The sequence below is a fragment of the Vanessa cardui genome, chromosome 27, assembly GCF_905220365.1.
Source record: "Vanessa cardui chromosome 27, ilVanCard2.1, whole genome shotgun sequence".
In the NCBI taxonomy this organism is placed as follows: domain Eukaryota; kingdom Metazoa; phylum Arthropoda; class Insecta; order Lepidoptera; family Nymphalidae; genus Vanessa; species Vanessa cardui.
The window spans coordinates 2,378,301-2,390,198 of record NC_061149.1 but is presented as its reverse complement, the minus strand read 5'-3'; the positions used below and the strand labels follow the sequence as shown (position 1 = coordinate 2,390,198).

The 11,898-nt window shown below is 34.0% G+C and overlaps 1 protein-coding gene across 1 annotated transcript; it reads left to right on the top strand.

The window, feature by feature from the left end:
* Positions 1-1,323: 1,323 nt before the first annotated feature.
* On the top strand, positions 1,324-11,147 carry LOC124541166. Its single transcript, XM_047119027.1, has 11 exons — positions 1,324-1,888; positions 2,066-3,180; positions 3,426-3,611; positions 4,151-4,219; positions 4,732-4,833; positions 5,845-5,943; positions 6,797-6,895; positions 7,537-7,685; positions 8,602-8,707; positions 9,647-9,754; positions 10,675-11,147. Exons 2-11 carry the CDS (start codon positions 2,071-2,073, stop codon positions 10,738-10,740), a joined length of 2,094 nt encoding a protein of 697 aa, XP_046974983.1. The 5' UTR covers positions 1,324-1,888; positions 2,066-2,070; the 3' UTR covers positions 10,741-11,147.
* The last annotated feature ends 751 nt before the right edge of the window (positions 11,148-11,898 follow it).

Sequence of the window (11,898 nt, the reverse complement as noted above, 5' to 3'; positions counted from 1 at the left end):
TTTAAAACTGTAAAGTTTAAACTTTGATTAATTATTTCACGGCTCTGAATACAAGTCCTTTTATCTTTGGATATTAAAACAGTGTTGCCAAAATTAAAATCAATTACCGAAAGAACTAAAAATTAAAGTAATGTGTATATGTAAAATAACAATTTTACTGCAAAAGCCGTAAAAAAGCCACAATTAACTAAAATATGGAAAATAATGTAATAACCAATGATATTCTAATAAACAGATATGTTAAGTAAAAAGGATAGCTTGATAAAAACAATAAGTAAAAGGGATAACTAGATGTTTTAATTACGTAAAACGTATTACTACGTAATTATGATGTATTATAACGTATTACTACGTCACGACTACGACTAAAGGCAAACGTCCCAATTAGGATGTTTTCTAGTCTTCACTTTTTGCGCGTTAATAACATATCTGTTTACTACAACATCATTGATAATAACAAAATTTGTTGATGAAAATCAATAAAAATGCAAGTTATTTATTTTGACCGAACTTTTGATAAACATGCTCTCCGAGGCAAAGACAAAAAGGTATCAGATTGATGTAGATTACATTATGAAAACAAAGTTGCTGCAGCTAGCTGTTGATACATAAAAACATTTAGTGCATTCGCTGTGCCTAAAATTTATGATAGCGTTTATCAATTTCTAATAACTCACAAGAGACAGGGAAATACTACTTGGTGATAGGAATTTGTGAAAGCATGTCTAAATAGTTACTATCCATGCATTATATATGCTATCGTAAAGATTTTTTTTAATTATATTCCAGCTTAAAAATTTGATAAAATGGGCGTTTGGGTCATACAAGTTATCAAAAACTCGTATTCCTAAGAAAATTATACAAATAAACACGCCGCGGTTGAAAATTCCGATAGGATATCTTATTGGATACAAGAATAGTATAGTTTAGCTATATTGTAAAAAAAATATGTGTATTTCAATAGAATATTGGACATTGGCAACATTATGATGTATATATAATTTTTTTCTTTTTAAAATATGAAATACTTACTTAAAGTACATTTGAGCTATTTAAATTGATTTTAACTCTCTTATTTATTAATCTACCCAGATAAGGTCATTTGTTATTATTTTTCCTCGAGTATGATATTCAAAAGATTTTTAACACAATAAAATTATTCTAAAATATTTCTCCATTTTAAATTATAGTCAATAAAACGTTTGTTGAATAAATCACTATTTTTACTGCAGTATTCATGTATGTCTATGTATTTCATGGTTTAACATATCGACTTTTAATGCAATATTAAAACGCATGCGCAGTTCCGCAACGCCATCTGAAGAAAAAAATCTTCACCTAGTAGAAGAAACGCCGCCATTTTGACATTTGTTTGGCTTTGTGTTTTTCAATATATTCATTATCATTTAATTACATGATTAGAGTGAAGCGCATATTCAGTTCCGTCATTTAATTGCTTTAATAAAATATTTGACAATTAAAACTGTACGCATCAGTGAGAGTTGTTTTCGGTTACTGGCGCATAAATCAATAATGTGTTAGCGCCGCTTTTTTCTTTTTCGCGAGAGTTATTTTATAGTTATTTCGTTAGTGCAGTGCTTATATTAATAGTGATTATCTAAATAATACTATTCAGAAAATTTCGAACGATTGTTTCGTAAGAAAATAATTGAAAAAGTATATAAAATTGTCGTAAAAAAAGGCGCGAAGTTGTTTGCCGCGCCGAATTTTTTGGGTTGAAATTTTCTATTTAAACAAAGAATATTTCTTAAGTGTCTGTCAATAAAATCTGTGTATAGAATAAACACATTGTAATGCATAAATATAAACTGTTACATCATTTAAATGTCTGGAGTAAAACTTAACTTTCTAATCGTATAGAGTTCATGTAAGTATTTGTAACACTTACGTATTACTATATATTTTATATTTGTATATAAAATGGTACTAGCTGTTTTTGCTTCTGAAGGAATTTTTGTAATGTTTATTATGTAAAGTGTTTTTTTTTTTTTTGTTATTGTTTTACAAATCAAAATATTATCATTGATACATCATATGATTCCAGGTTAAATGCCCCATAATCTTGCGATGCGGTTAAGAAGTAGGAAGAGGGAGCGACCGCTCTCAGCGACAAAGTCTCAAAGATCGAAAAATCTAAAAGCGAAATCTCTTAACAAGCCTCTATTAAAAAACAAGTCAACTTGGGAAAAGGTTTTGAGTGGGGAAAATGGTCTGTCATCTGGACCATCCCTGCATTGTATTACACGATCTCAGAAGAATCTAGAACTAAAAACGAGGCCAGTTAGAACGAAAATCGTCAAAAAGATGGAAAAACCAGTGGAGATAAAGAAGTCCAAGTCGAAGGAGGAAACATGTGCTAAAAAGCCAATCTTCCAAACTGTTGTACGTAACACGAATAAAGACATTGTAACGTCAACGACTAAGCCTAAAATGCAGAACGACAAGGTTACAACCACATCAAAGAACAAATTAAAAGATGTACGTACAACGAAAAGCGTTCAGCTACGTCAAAGTTCTCTGAACAGGGAGTTGAGGAAGACTGAGTCTGTGTCGTCAGCATTGAGCTCACCAAGAAAGACCAGGAGAATGGATAAGCCTGATAAATCAGCTTCATTGAACAGCTCTCCCATACGTAAAGTTCGTCAATTGGGCGTTCCTTCAATCAAAATGAGCAAGATAGCAGTGAGCTCGACTAATGAAAGTCCCAAAAAGAAAATTAGATCCAAAGCTCCAATGGTACCGGAACAATCCAATTCCTTTTCAGACGACAATGACATAACTATGTATGAGCCACATACAACTACGTTTGTTGATTTCTCAGTTCCGAAAAATGAAGAATCTGACTCTGATGGACAAGTGGAATCATCGGAACTTTGTCTTCCAAATGACTGTCTCAATGATTTGATGGCTATTGCGGAATGTGCGAGATTAATGAACAAGGTACCGACAGAGGATGAAGATATTGACCTGCTTGCCGACAAAGCAGCCAAGGTGATGACCACTGAGAGGGATGATATGAAAGTGAATAAGATTACGCTTGACAAGAAGATGAAGCGTCGTAAGTCTAGCAATGACCTGGAAATGTATCAACCGACTTCAACTACGGATGATTTGGATGTTTGTGGGGATTTTCTTAACACCGGGGAAAAATATGTTAAGGTAAATATAATTATATTGATAAAAGGGAATGCTTCTTGTACGATTTTGTTTATCATTTGATTTTTAAGATTCTTATGGTATCAATCTTAGTATAGAATATAATTTTAATAAAATAGAATTCCAAAGTACTATATTTGATTTCATTGATATGTTTCTAGTCAGTACTTAAAATTGACATATTAATTTTTTAAAGTCGTCTTAGTTAACACTAATAAAATTTAATCTATATGTATTCTACATTGCAGCCCGACTTTGTGTCAATGCTGGAGAAAGATGTCTACGTACGAGATCCGGAATGTGAAATATCATCGACCTGTGGTGATACCCAGGGCACTGCGATAGAGAGCCTTGAAGCTCTGTCGGCTAGGAACCCTAGTACTGGATTTCTGGCTGAAATAAGTCAGAGCCTCGCTGCTGAAGCTGCAGGATGGGTGAGTACAATCAAATTAATAATAATATATACAGAATATTCCTATGGAAGTAGGAAAGAAGATAAACAAACATATTTAATGCGATTCCCGTTTAACTCGGCTATATTGTGCACTACTAAGGGTTTATTATTGATGTTTTTACTTTAAGTTTACTTCCAAAATTGTGATTACACTTTTGTCAACGTTCAAAACGCCATTTATCCGTAGTGAATATCCATAGATTAATCGAGGTCTCTATTATTTGATTATTATAATATTAGTTGTTTATATACACAATATATTAGTTGAAACACACATTGCGATATAAACTGTTCTTTTAGAGTATAATTGAATATATTTAATTTATTGTTGAGGTCTCCTTAGTTGTACCATTATGTAAATTTACCAATTTCATATAGGCAGGAGAACTTATTAGGTGTTAAGTTGATGCAATCCAATACTCACAGCCACTGGCTTCACAAGTACTAGGGAGCACTTACCGTTATTAGGCCTACCTATATGTTGGTCGTCAAAAGTACAACAGTATTTCTTTTCCGCAGGGTGCATCAGATGTTGTGGTGGATGAAAATTCTTTGAATTGTCATGATGAGCCTACTCCAGACATTGAGGTACAGTATTATAAATAATACATTTATGTCACATGTTTCCAATGTACTATAAAATAGAATAACATTGTTTAGACGACCTCCGTGGTCGAGTGGTGTGTACACCGGTTTTCATGGGTACGCCACTCCGATGTCCTGGGTTCGATTCCCGGCAGTCGATGTAGATTATCATTAGTTTTCTATCTTGTCTTGGGTCTGAGTGTTTGTGGTACCGTCGTTACTTTTGATTTTCCATAACACACATGCTTTAGCTGTTTACATTGGGATCAGAGTAATGTATGTGTATATTATATTTTACTCTCTTGTGTATACTATATTTGAATCTGAACGCCCAACGGTCCATTATTTAATAACTTTGTTTAGTACATACCTACGACAGAATGAGTATGTGCCTAAATTATAAAAATAATAATGATTCAGTTATTTTAATTATCTGGATAAATCAATAAATTATTAAGTAATTAACAATTGTTTCTGTGATTTTTATATATAAATATATTTTTTTCTTTTAACAGGAAGAAGCAGCAGCAGTGATATCATCCTGCAGCGTCCGAACTGAATGCGAGCAGATATCCTCCTGGGCGGATGCTTTCGATCCATACCTCTTCATTAAACAGGTGAGACCACCTCAGGTAGACTTGTTCAGTCAGTATTAATAAGTCAAATCAAGGAATCAATGTAACATTCTTTAATTTGCACCTTTGTATTTTCATTTTGTATATACATATAATTATGTTAAATACATATATGAAGAAATTTATAGCCACTTTGGTTTAAAAGTAAAGTAACAGCCTGTAAATTTCCCACTGCTGGGTTAAGGCCTCCTCTCTCATTAAAGAGATGGTTTGGAACATTTTCCACCACGCTGTTCCAATGCGGGTTGGTGGAATTCACATGTGGCAGAATATCGATGAAATTAGACACATGTAGGTTTCCTCACGATGTTTTCCTTCACCGCCGAGCACGAGATGAATTATAAACACAAATTAAGCACATATATATATAGCGGTGCTTGCCTGAGTTTGAACCTGAAATCATCAGTTAAGATGCACGCGTTCTAACCACTAGGCCATCTCAGCTCACTGGGCCATCTCAGCTCCTTTGGTTTGGTTGCAGAAATTAATTAAAAAAATTTAATACGATTGCTAACCTTAACATGAAGTTATATACATAAGAGGTAGTTATTGCTACATTTGATAGATATATCGTACTATTGTATAATGTATATGTCGGAGACGGTCATGAATTCCTTAGCGTAACGAAGCGCGGCACGATTCCCGCGAGGTGGCAGCGCTATCGTGACGTCACGACGCGACTAACTTCGTGCTACGACGGAGCCTACTATGGAGGCGCTCAGAGACGACTCACTTACGATTCCGCTCTCGTGAAGACCACTACCTCCATCCTAGGAACTGTCATTCGCTTCGTTGCCAAGTGTAGATACAGTGTGATACTGAATTCCTACTAAGTGTATTAAGTACTTTAAACGTAGAGTAAACGTGTTCCTGTATTCGCGGTTTCCTCTTTACTCGATCACCCTAGTAATACGCTCCTATGATGCCTGACGATTGTACTGATGTCGCTGTCAATCCGACATATATATATGTATAACACGTGTGCGTGCGCAGCTGCCGCCGCTGGAGTCGGTGTGCTGCGGCGCGGGCCCGCTGCGCGCGCGCTGCCCCGCGCTGCCGCTCAAGACGCGCACCAGCCCCGACTTCAGCCTCGTGAGTGCACGCACGCACACGCACACGCACACACACACACACGCGCACACACACACACACACACACACACACACACACACACACGCACACACACACATACATACATTACATCATTGGATTGTGGAAAATATATGTACATTTGCAAGTTTTGATCATTATTGTTTTCTGTTCTAAAGATTTTATGTTATTGATAACACAAAGTCGACGATAGCTACCGAACATAAAAACAGAGATATGGTTTGTCGTTTGTTACCTGTTCATGTATAAGAATATTTTATATTGAAGAGACTATATACGCACACATCAATACATGCTAATACACCCCCACATGTACGCACTTCGAAATCTTAGCACTCACACATGAAAAGATTTCGTACATAACCTTTACCCTACATGCATACATTATTTTTAACCCACACATAGGGTCCATTCATTTATTATATAAGACGATCTAGGAGTAAGGGGGGTTTGACCATGTTTTATGTTTTCTTATAAGGGGAAGGGAAGGAGTTTCGATAGTTCTTAAGTAAGATAAAGAAATGGTCAATGTTAAGATTATTACAAAACGGACGATTGCCTAGGGTCACTTTAAGAACCTTTGAAATTAATAAAAAACTTTAAAAAATTGTTACTTTGTAAATAAAATAAACCAAATATTCATTCATTTTTTCCTTTTGATTCATACGTAATAAATATTATAAAGGAGGGGGGGGGGGGCGTTTCGCCCTATTCTTATTTTCTCTTATAATAGGGCGTTCAAAAATAATGAAAATAGTCTTACATAATAAATGAATGGCGCCATACACAAATCCACGTAATATATGTAGTATATTAATATAAAGTCTCGTTGCAGGTTTTAGATTTGGACGAAACACTGGTGCACTGCTCGTTACAAGAACTGCCGGACGCGAGCTTTCATTTCCCGGTTCTGTTCCAGGACTGTCGCTATACGGTGTGTTACAAATATATATAAATAACTAATAATATAAATATATAAAACAGGTAGGATTGTATGTAGGGGTAATAATAGGGATTACCAATGATTTTTTTTACTGGTAACATTACATCATGTCTACATTGCTAAAGGTTAAAAATTTTAATTATATTATATCATTTTCTTTATGACCAAATTTCCAAACTGCCATCAATGAATAATACAGTCGTAGTACTTAAAATTATCAAAGGATTTATAATAAATTTTATTAAATTAAATATATTTGAGAGAATACTGAACAATGTTAAATCCAGACATTGTATGATTAATACTAATTTAAAAATCATTCTATTGTTTTTGTTTGATATCATTACGAAATAAAACTAGTTTTAACGGATTTAAAACGCGTATATTAATTATTTTTTATCGTCCTGACGTTTCGAGCACTTTACTGTAAATACGCGATTTAAATCCGTTATAACTAGTTTTATTTCAATGTTTAATAATCGCGAAAATCAAAGACGATATCATTACGAAAATTATTTTCTGCTGATGAGATGATTTCTCATGTGAAACTGGCTGGCAGCATCATCGGTTCCTGTAAAACCGTCTCATGTAACATGTTCATATATATGATCATAAATAATTAATGTTTCCAGGTGTTCGTCCGCACCCGGCCTCACTTCGCCGAGTTCCTGTCGCGTGTGTCGCGCCTCTACGAGGTGATCCTGTTCACGGCCAGCAAGCGAGTGTACGCCGACCGCTTGCTCAACCTGCTCGACCCCGCGCGACGCTGGATCAAATACCGGTGGGGGTTCTACAATATTGGCCAATCACAACGCGCCTTACAGTACTCGCTGTGAAAATTGACCAATCATAGCGCGAGAATGATGTCATAATAAACGTTAACCAATTAGTTTGAGGATCTCGCAATATTGGCCAATCACAACGCGCCTTGCAAGACTGGCTGTGAAAATTGACCAATCATAGCGCGAGAATGTTGTCATAATAAACGTTAACCAATTAGTAAAGTAACGGCCTGTAAATTACCCACTGCTGGGTTAAGGCATCCTCTTCCAGGATTCTACACGATTGGCCAATCACAACGCGCCTTACAGTATTGGCTGTAAAAATTGACCAATCATAGCGCACGAGAATGGTGTCGTAGTAAACGTTAACCAATTATGTCATTTAAATAGGCTATTTGGCCTATTTGGTATTATTTTACGACAGATTTAGCTCCACTTAATTGTAAAATGACGATTCAAAAGTGCTCGTAAAAGCCTACTTGAATAAAGTTTATTTTGATTTGTTTCGACCAATGATTTAATGACAAGTCAGGGTCAACAAACTTACTCCTACCATTGAAATAGGCTGCATCTACAGATATAATAAAAATGGTGTGTCTGTTTGTAATATTAAAATATCTCTTTTTTACTCAATGCACATGTATGTATACACGGTACATATACCAAAAAATCATTTTTTACAATATTTGTATGTCTGTTTGTTCCGGCTAATCTCTGAAATGGCTGGACCGATTTTGACGAGACTCACTGGCAGATAATTGATATAATAGGGAGTAACTTAGGCTACAATTATTTATTTTTTTGTTAAATTCAAACGCGTACAAGGTGACGAGCACACATAGTTACTTCATAAAAATGTTTGTTAATGCTTAGATCTGTACTTCTTTAGAATGTTAATCTATCCTTTTGTTACAGATTATTCCGCGAACACTGTCTTCTCGTGAACGGGAACTATGTCAAAGATCTCTCAATACTCGGCAGGGACCTACGAAAGACCGTGATAGTTGACAACAGCCCACAGGTAAAGCAAATATTATATATTCATAAACATTTAACCTGCTCTTCTATATGGGGTGACTGAAAGACAATTGCATGTTGCGGAGATGAGAATGCTGAGAGGAATGTGTGGTGTTAAGGAATGAGTACATAAGAGGAAGTTTGAAGGTGACACCGATAGCTGAGAAGTTATGTGGAAGGCGGCTGTCATGGTATGGGCGTGTAATGCGGAGGAATGAGGAACACATTGTGAGGAAGGCCTTGAGCGTGGATGTGGATGGATATAGAGGTAGAGGACGACCAAGGATACGATGGATGGATTGTGTGAAATATTATGGTTAGAAAGAATGTTACTTGTGAGATGACGTCTGACAGAGAAGTATGGAAGGAGAAGACATGCTGCGCCGACCCCAAATAAAATTGGGATAAGGGCAGGATGATGATGATGATGATTTAACAACAGCTGACTGTACTGGTAAGTGTTCACCACTGCCCATAGACATAGGCATTCTAAGTAACATTACTTGGTGGTAGGGAATGATGTCTGGTAAGGATAGTACGACACAACTTAGATGTAGCATTGGCAAATTCAATAAAAACGATCTCATCTGACTTAAGTACGCTATCCCAATTTATTTTTACACTAACGTAATAACTTGTAATATCATAATATCACCTAATATATTCGTCGATTTACATTTACTTGCTTTCTCGGGTTGAACGGACGCGAGAATCTATAGCGACGAATAGCGTCGAATGGCGCGATAGGGAGCTATTTCTATTGGTTATATAAATCGGCAGTACCCGGTTTTAATGAATTTGCCGATGCTACATCTAATTTGTATCTTACTATACCCATCCACTCAACATATTTCTACTGAGAGCCAGTGTAACTATATACATGAATTTTATTTTCTTGTAGTTAAGTATTGAAACAAGTAGTTAATCTAAGTTTAATTCCCAGGCCTTTGGTTATCAACTGGAGAATGGTATACCAATCGACAGCTGGTTCGTGGACCGCAGTGACAATGAACTGCTAAAGCTGCTACCGTTCCTAGAAAATCTGGCTACTGTAAGTATGATATATATTATGTTTCTTTTGCAGGGTTATTCTTCTATATCTATAATATGAATATTATGAATGGGAAAATAAATCTGTAACAGCTGCAGTGAATTGATTATCAGGATTATTGGTATGTAGCAAGTAAAGAAACTTATATATAAAAGAATCGAAGGGTTAGATTATCATGCAAGTTCTTGAATTTCGTTCAAAAATGTTTAAAATACTTACTAGTTACCGCCTGCGGTCCTCGCTCGCGTTTTAGATGATTTTAGTGGTTGTCAGGGTAATAGGCTATTTGACAATGCGAAAAATAAATTGTGAATTATTGTAATCGTTTATATTATGAGTTTAAAAATGGTTATTTACTAACGAAAGTTGAAAATAATACTTAATTTATTCAAAAATCAATAAATAAAAATGCATTTTTTCAAGCTTTTGTCACGTGACACGAAACTCCTGATTCGCCGGGCTTATGATGAAGTCACTTGTAAACATTGCTTTTCTACAATATATACCACAGATTAAAATACAGCAAAGTGACGTCACTGACCCCACTGCAGCGCCATATTGTCCAAGTAGCGTTTTCGCGCGTTATTTAAATATGGAATTTTTAATATGATACTTTTCGGCAAATATGTACTAGAATTAAAAAAATCATCTTTTACTAGGTTCCTTAACCTCTACTAAATAATATAAAATGGATTTTAAAAACCAGTCAAATAGCCTATTGTAAAAAAGACTATGTCAGCGTTCAGTGTTTAGCCTATTTTTAGTGGTTTTGCCATGACAGACAAACAGTCTTTCACATTTACAATATTAGCCAATGTATACTAATTTCATATCAGTATAGTATCAGTCAATAGTCTTGTTCGCAGAAGAGTCAGGATGTTATCAGTCGTTACAATAAGGTTTTTTTTAAATGATTACAGAAAGACGACGTGAGGCCGTATATCCGTGATAAATACAAACTCTTCAGCTACCTTCCCCCCGACTAAGAATCTACAGAATAATTGTTTGAAATAACTCTTAAATTGTACAAGCAGTAACACTATATTAACTTGAAAAACAGTATCGTGGAATTTGATTACACTAGAGGCTTTTACAATTCAATCAATATTATTTTTATTTTAGTTTTTGTATGTGAAATAATGATTTAATAATTAATTGTTTGTGTATTTTCTGTTGTTCTTATTTCAAACGCAAATAGTTTTTTTTTTAAATATGCAATTGGAAAAAAGCTGCGTTCAAGTTAGTATAGTGTTTAATGTTTTCTGTATGCTAGATGTTTTTTTTTTTTAAATATGTATGAAACGCTGGGCCGTTTTTTTTTATGATTGGTTTACATTATGCCTAAGGATGGAAATTTTTGTTTATTATTTTTTTTTAATTTTATAAGTTTATATTAATGTATAGAATACATTGTATTTTTTTATTATTTTAATAGGTTTTGGAGAAATTTAGAAATTACGGTTTTTTTTTTCTAATCGCGTATTATACTTCTAAATCGGTATTAATTCACAAATCGTAATTATGTAAGAAAAAATTATAAATTATTATTATTATAATAATATTATAGATTAATTTATTTGAAATTGGCAGTCTTATAATTATATTATGAATAAGATAAATAGTACATAAAGTATTATATATTATGTAAACTAGATTATAAGATTTTTGTTAATCTGTGATTATTGCTTTTTTTTTTTATTATGGTAAGCAAAGAAAAATATATTCAGTACCGATTTGTAAATACATTTGTGCATTTCTTTCTAACTATAATATATAATGTATGATAGAAAAGGATGTTGATATTATATTAAAAAAAATGTTTAATAGTGAATATCATATGTAGATTAAGTCTAGTAAAAATTTATATAATGTTGTTTCAGCTTAAGGCGTTGATACAATAACTACTTCTCATATTTTGTTTATTTAAGAAGTCGAAAATAATAATGTAATATTTTTACATGGCAATACTAAACACTAACAGTATTACAATTTGAAAATAGAATTGAAATCAAAATTAACTAATTAGGCTTAATATATGATTATAATTAATTCACTGTTTCTTAAAAGTCGGAAGCGACAGTAAATAGTTAATTATTCATTGCCGTATTAGTTTTTCTGTCGTTAAATTATTATTAGTGTTGAAT

Excerpts from the sequence above, each read along its gene's own strand:
- LOC124541166 (XM_047119027.1), top strand. The coding sequence starts at position 2,071 with ATGCCCCATAATCTTGCGATGCGGTTAAGAAGTAGGAAGAGGGAGCGA. Across the intron at positions 3,612-4,150 it reads CTGCTGAAGCTGCAGGATGG|GGTGCATCAGATGTTGTGGT; the intron begins GTGAGTACAATC and ends TCTTTTCCGCAG. Across the intron at positions 9,755-10,674 it reads TCCTAGAAAATCTGGCTACT|AAAGACGACGTGAGGCCGTA; the intron begins GTAAGTATGATA and ends AAATGATTACAG.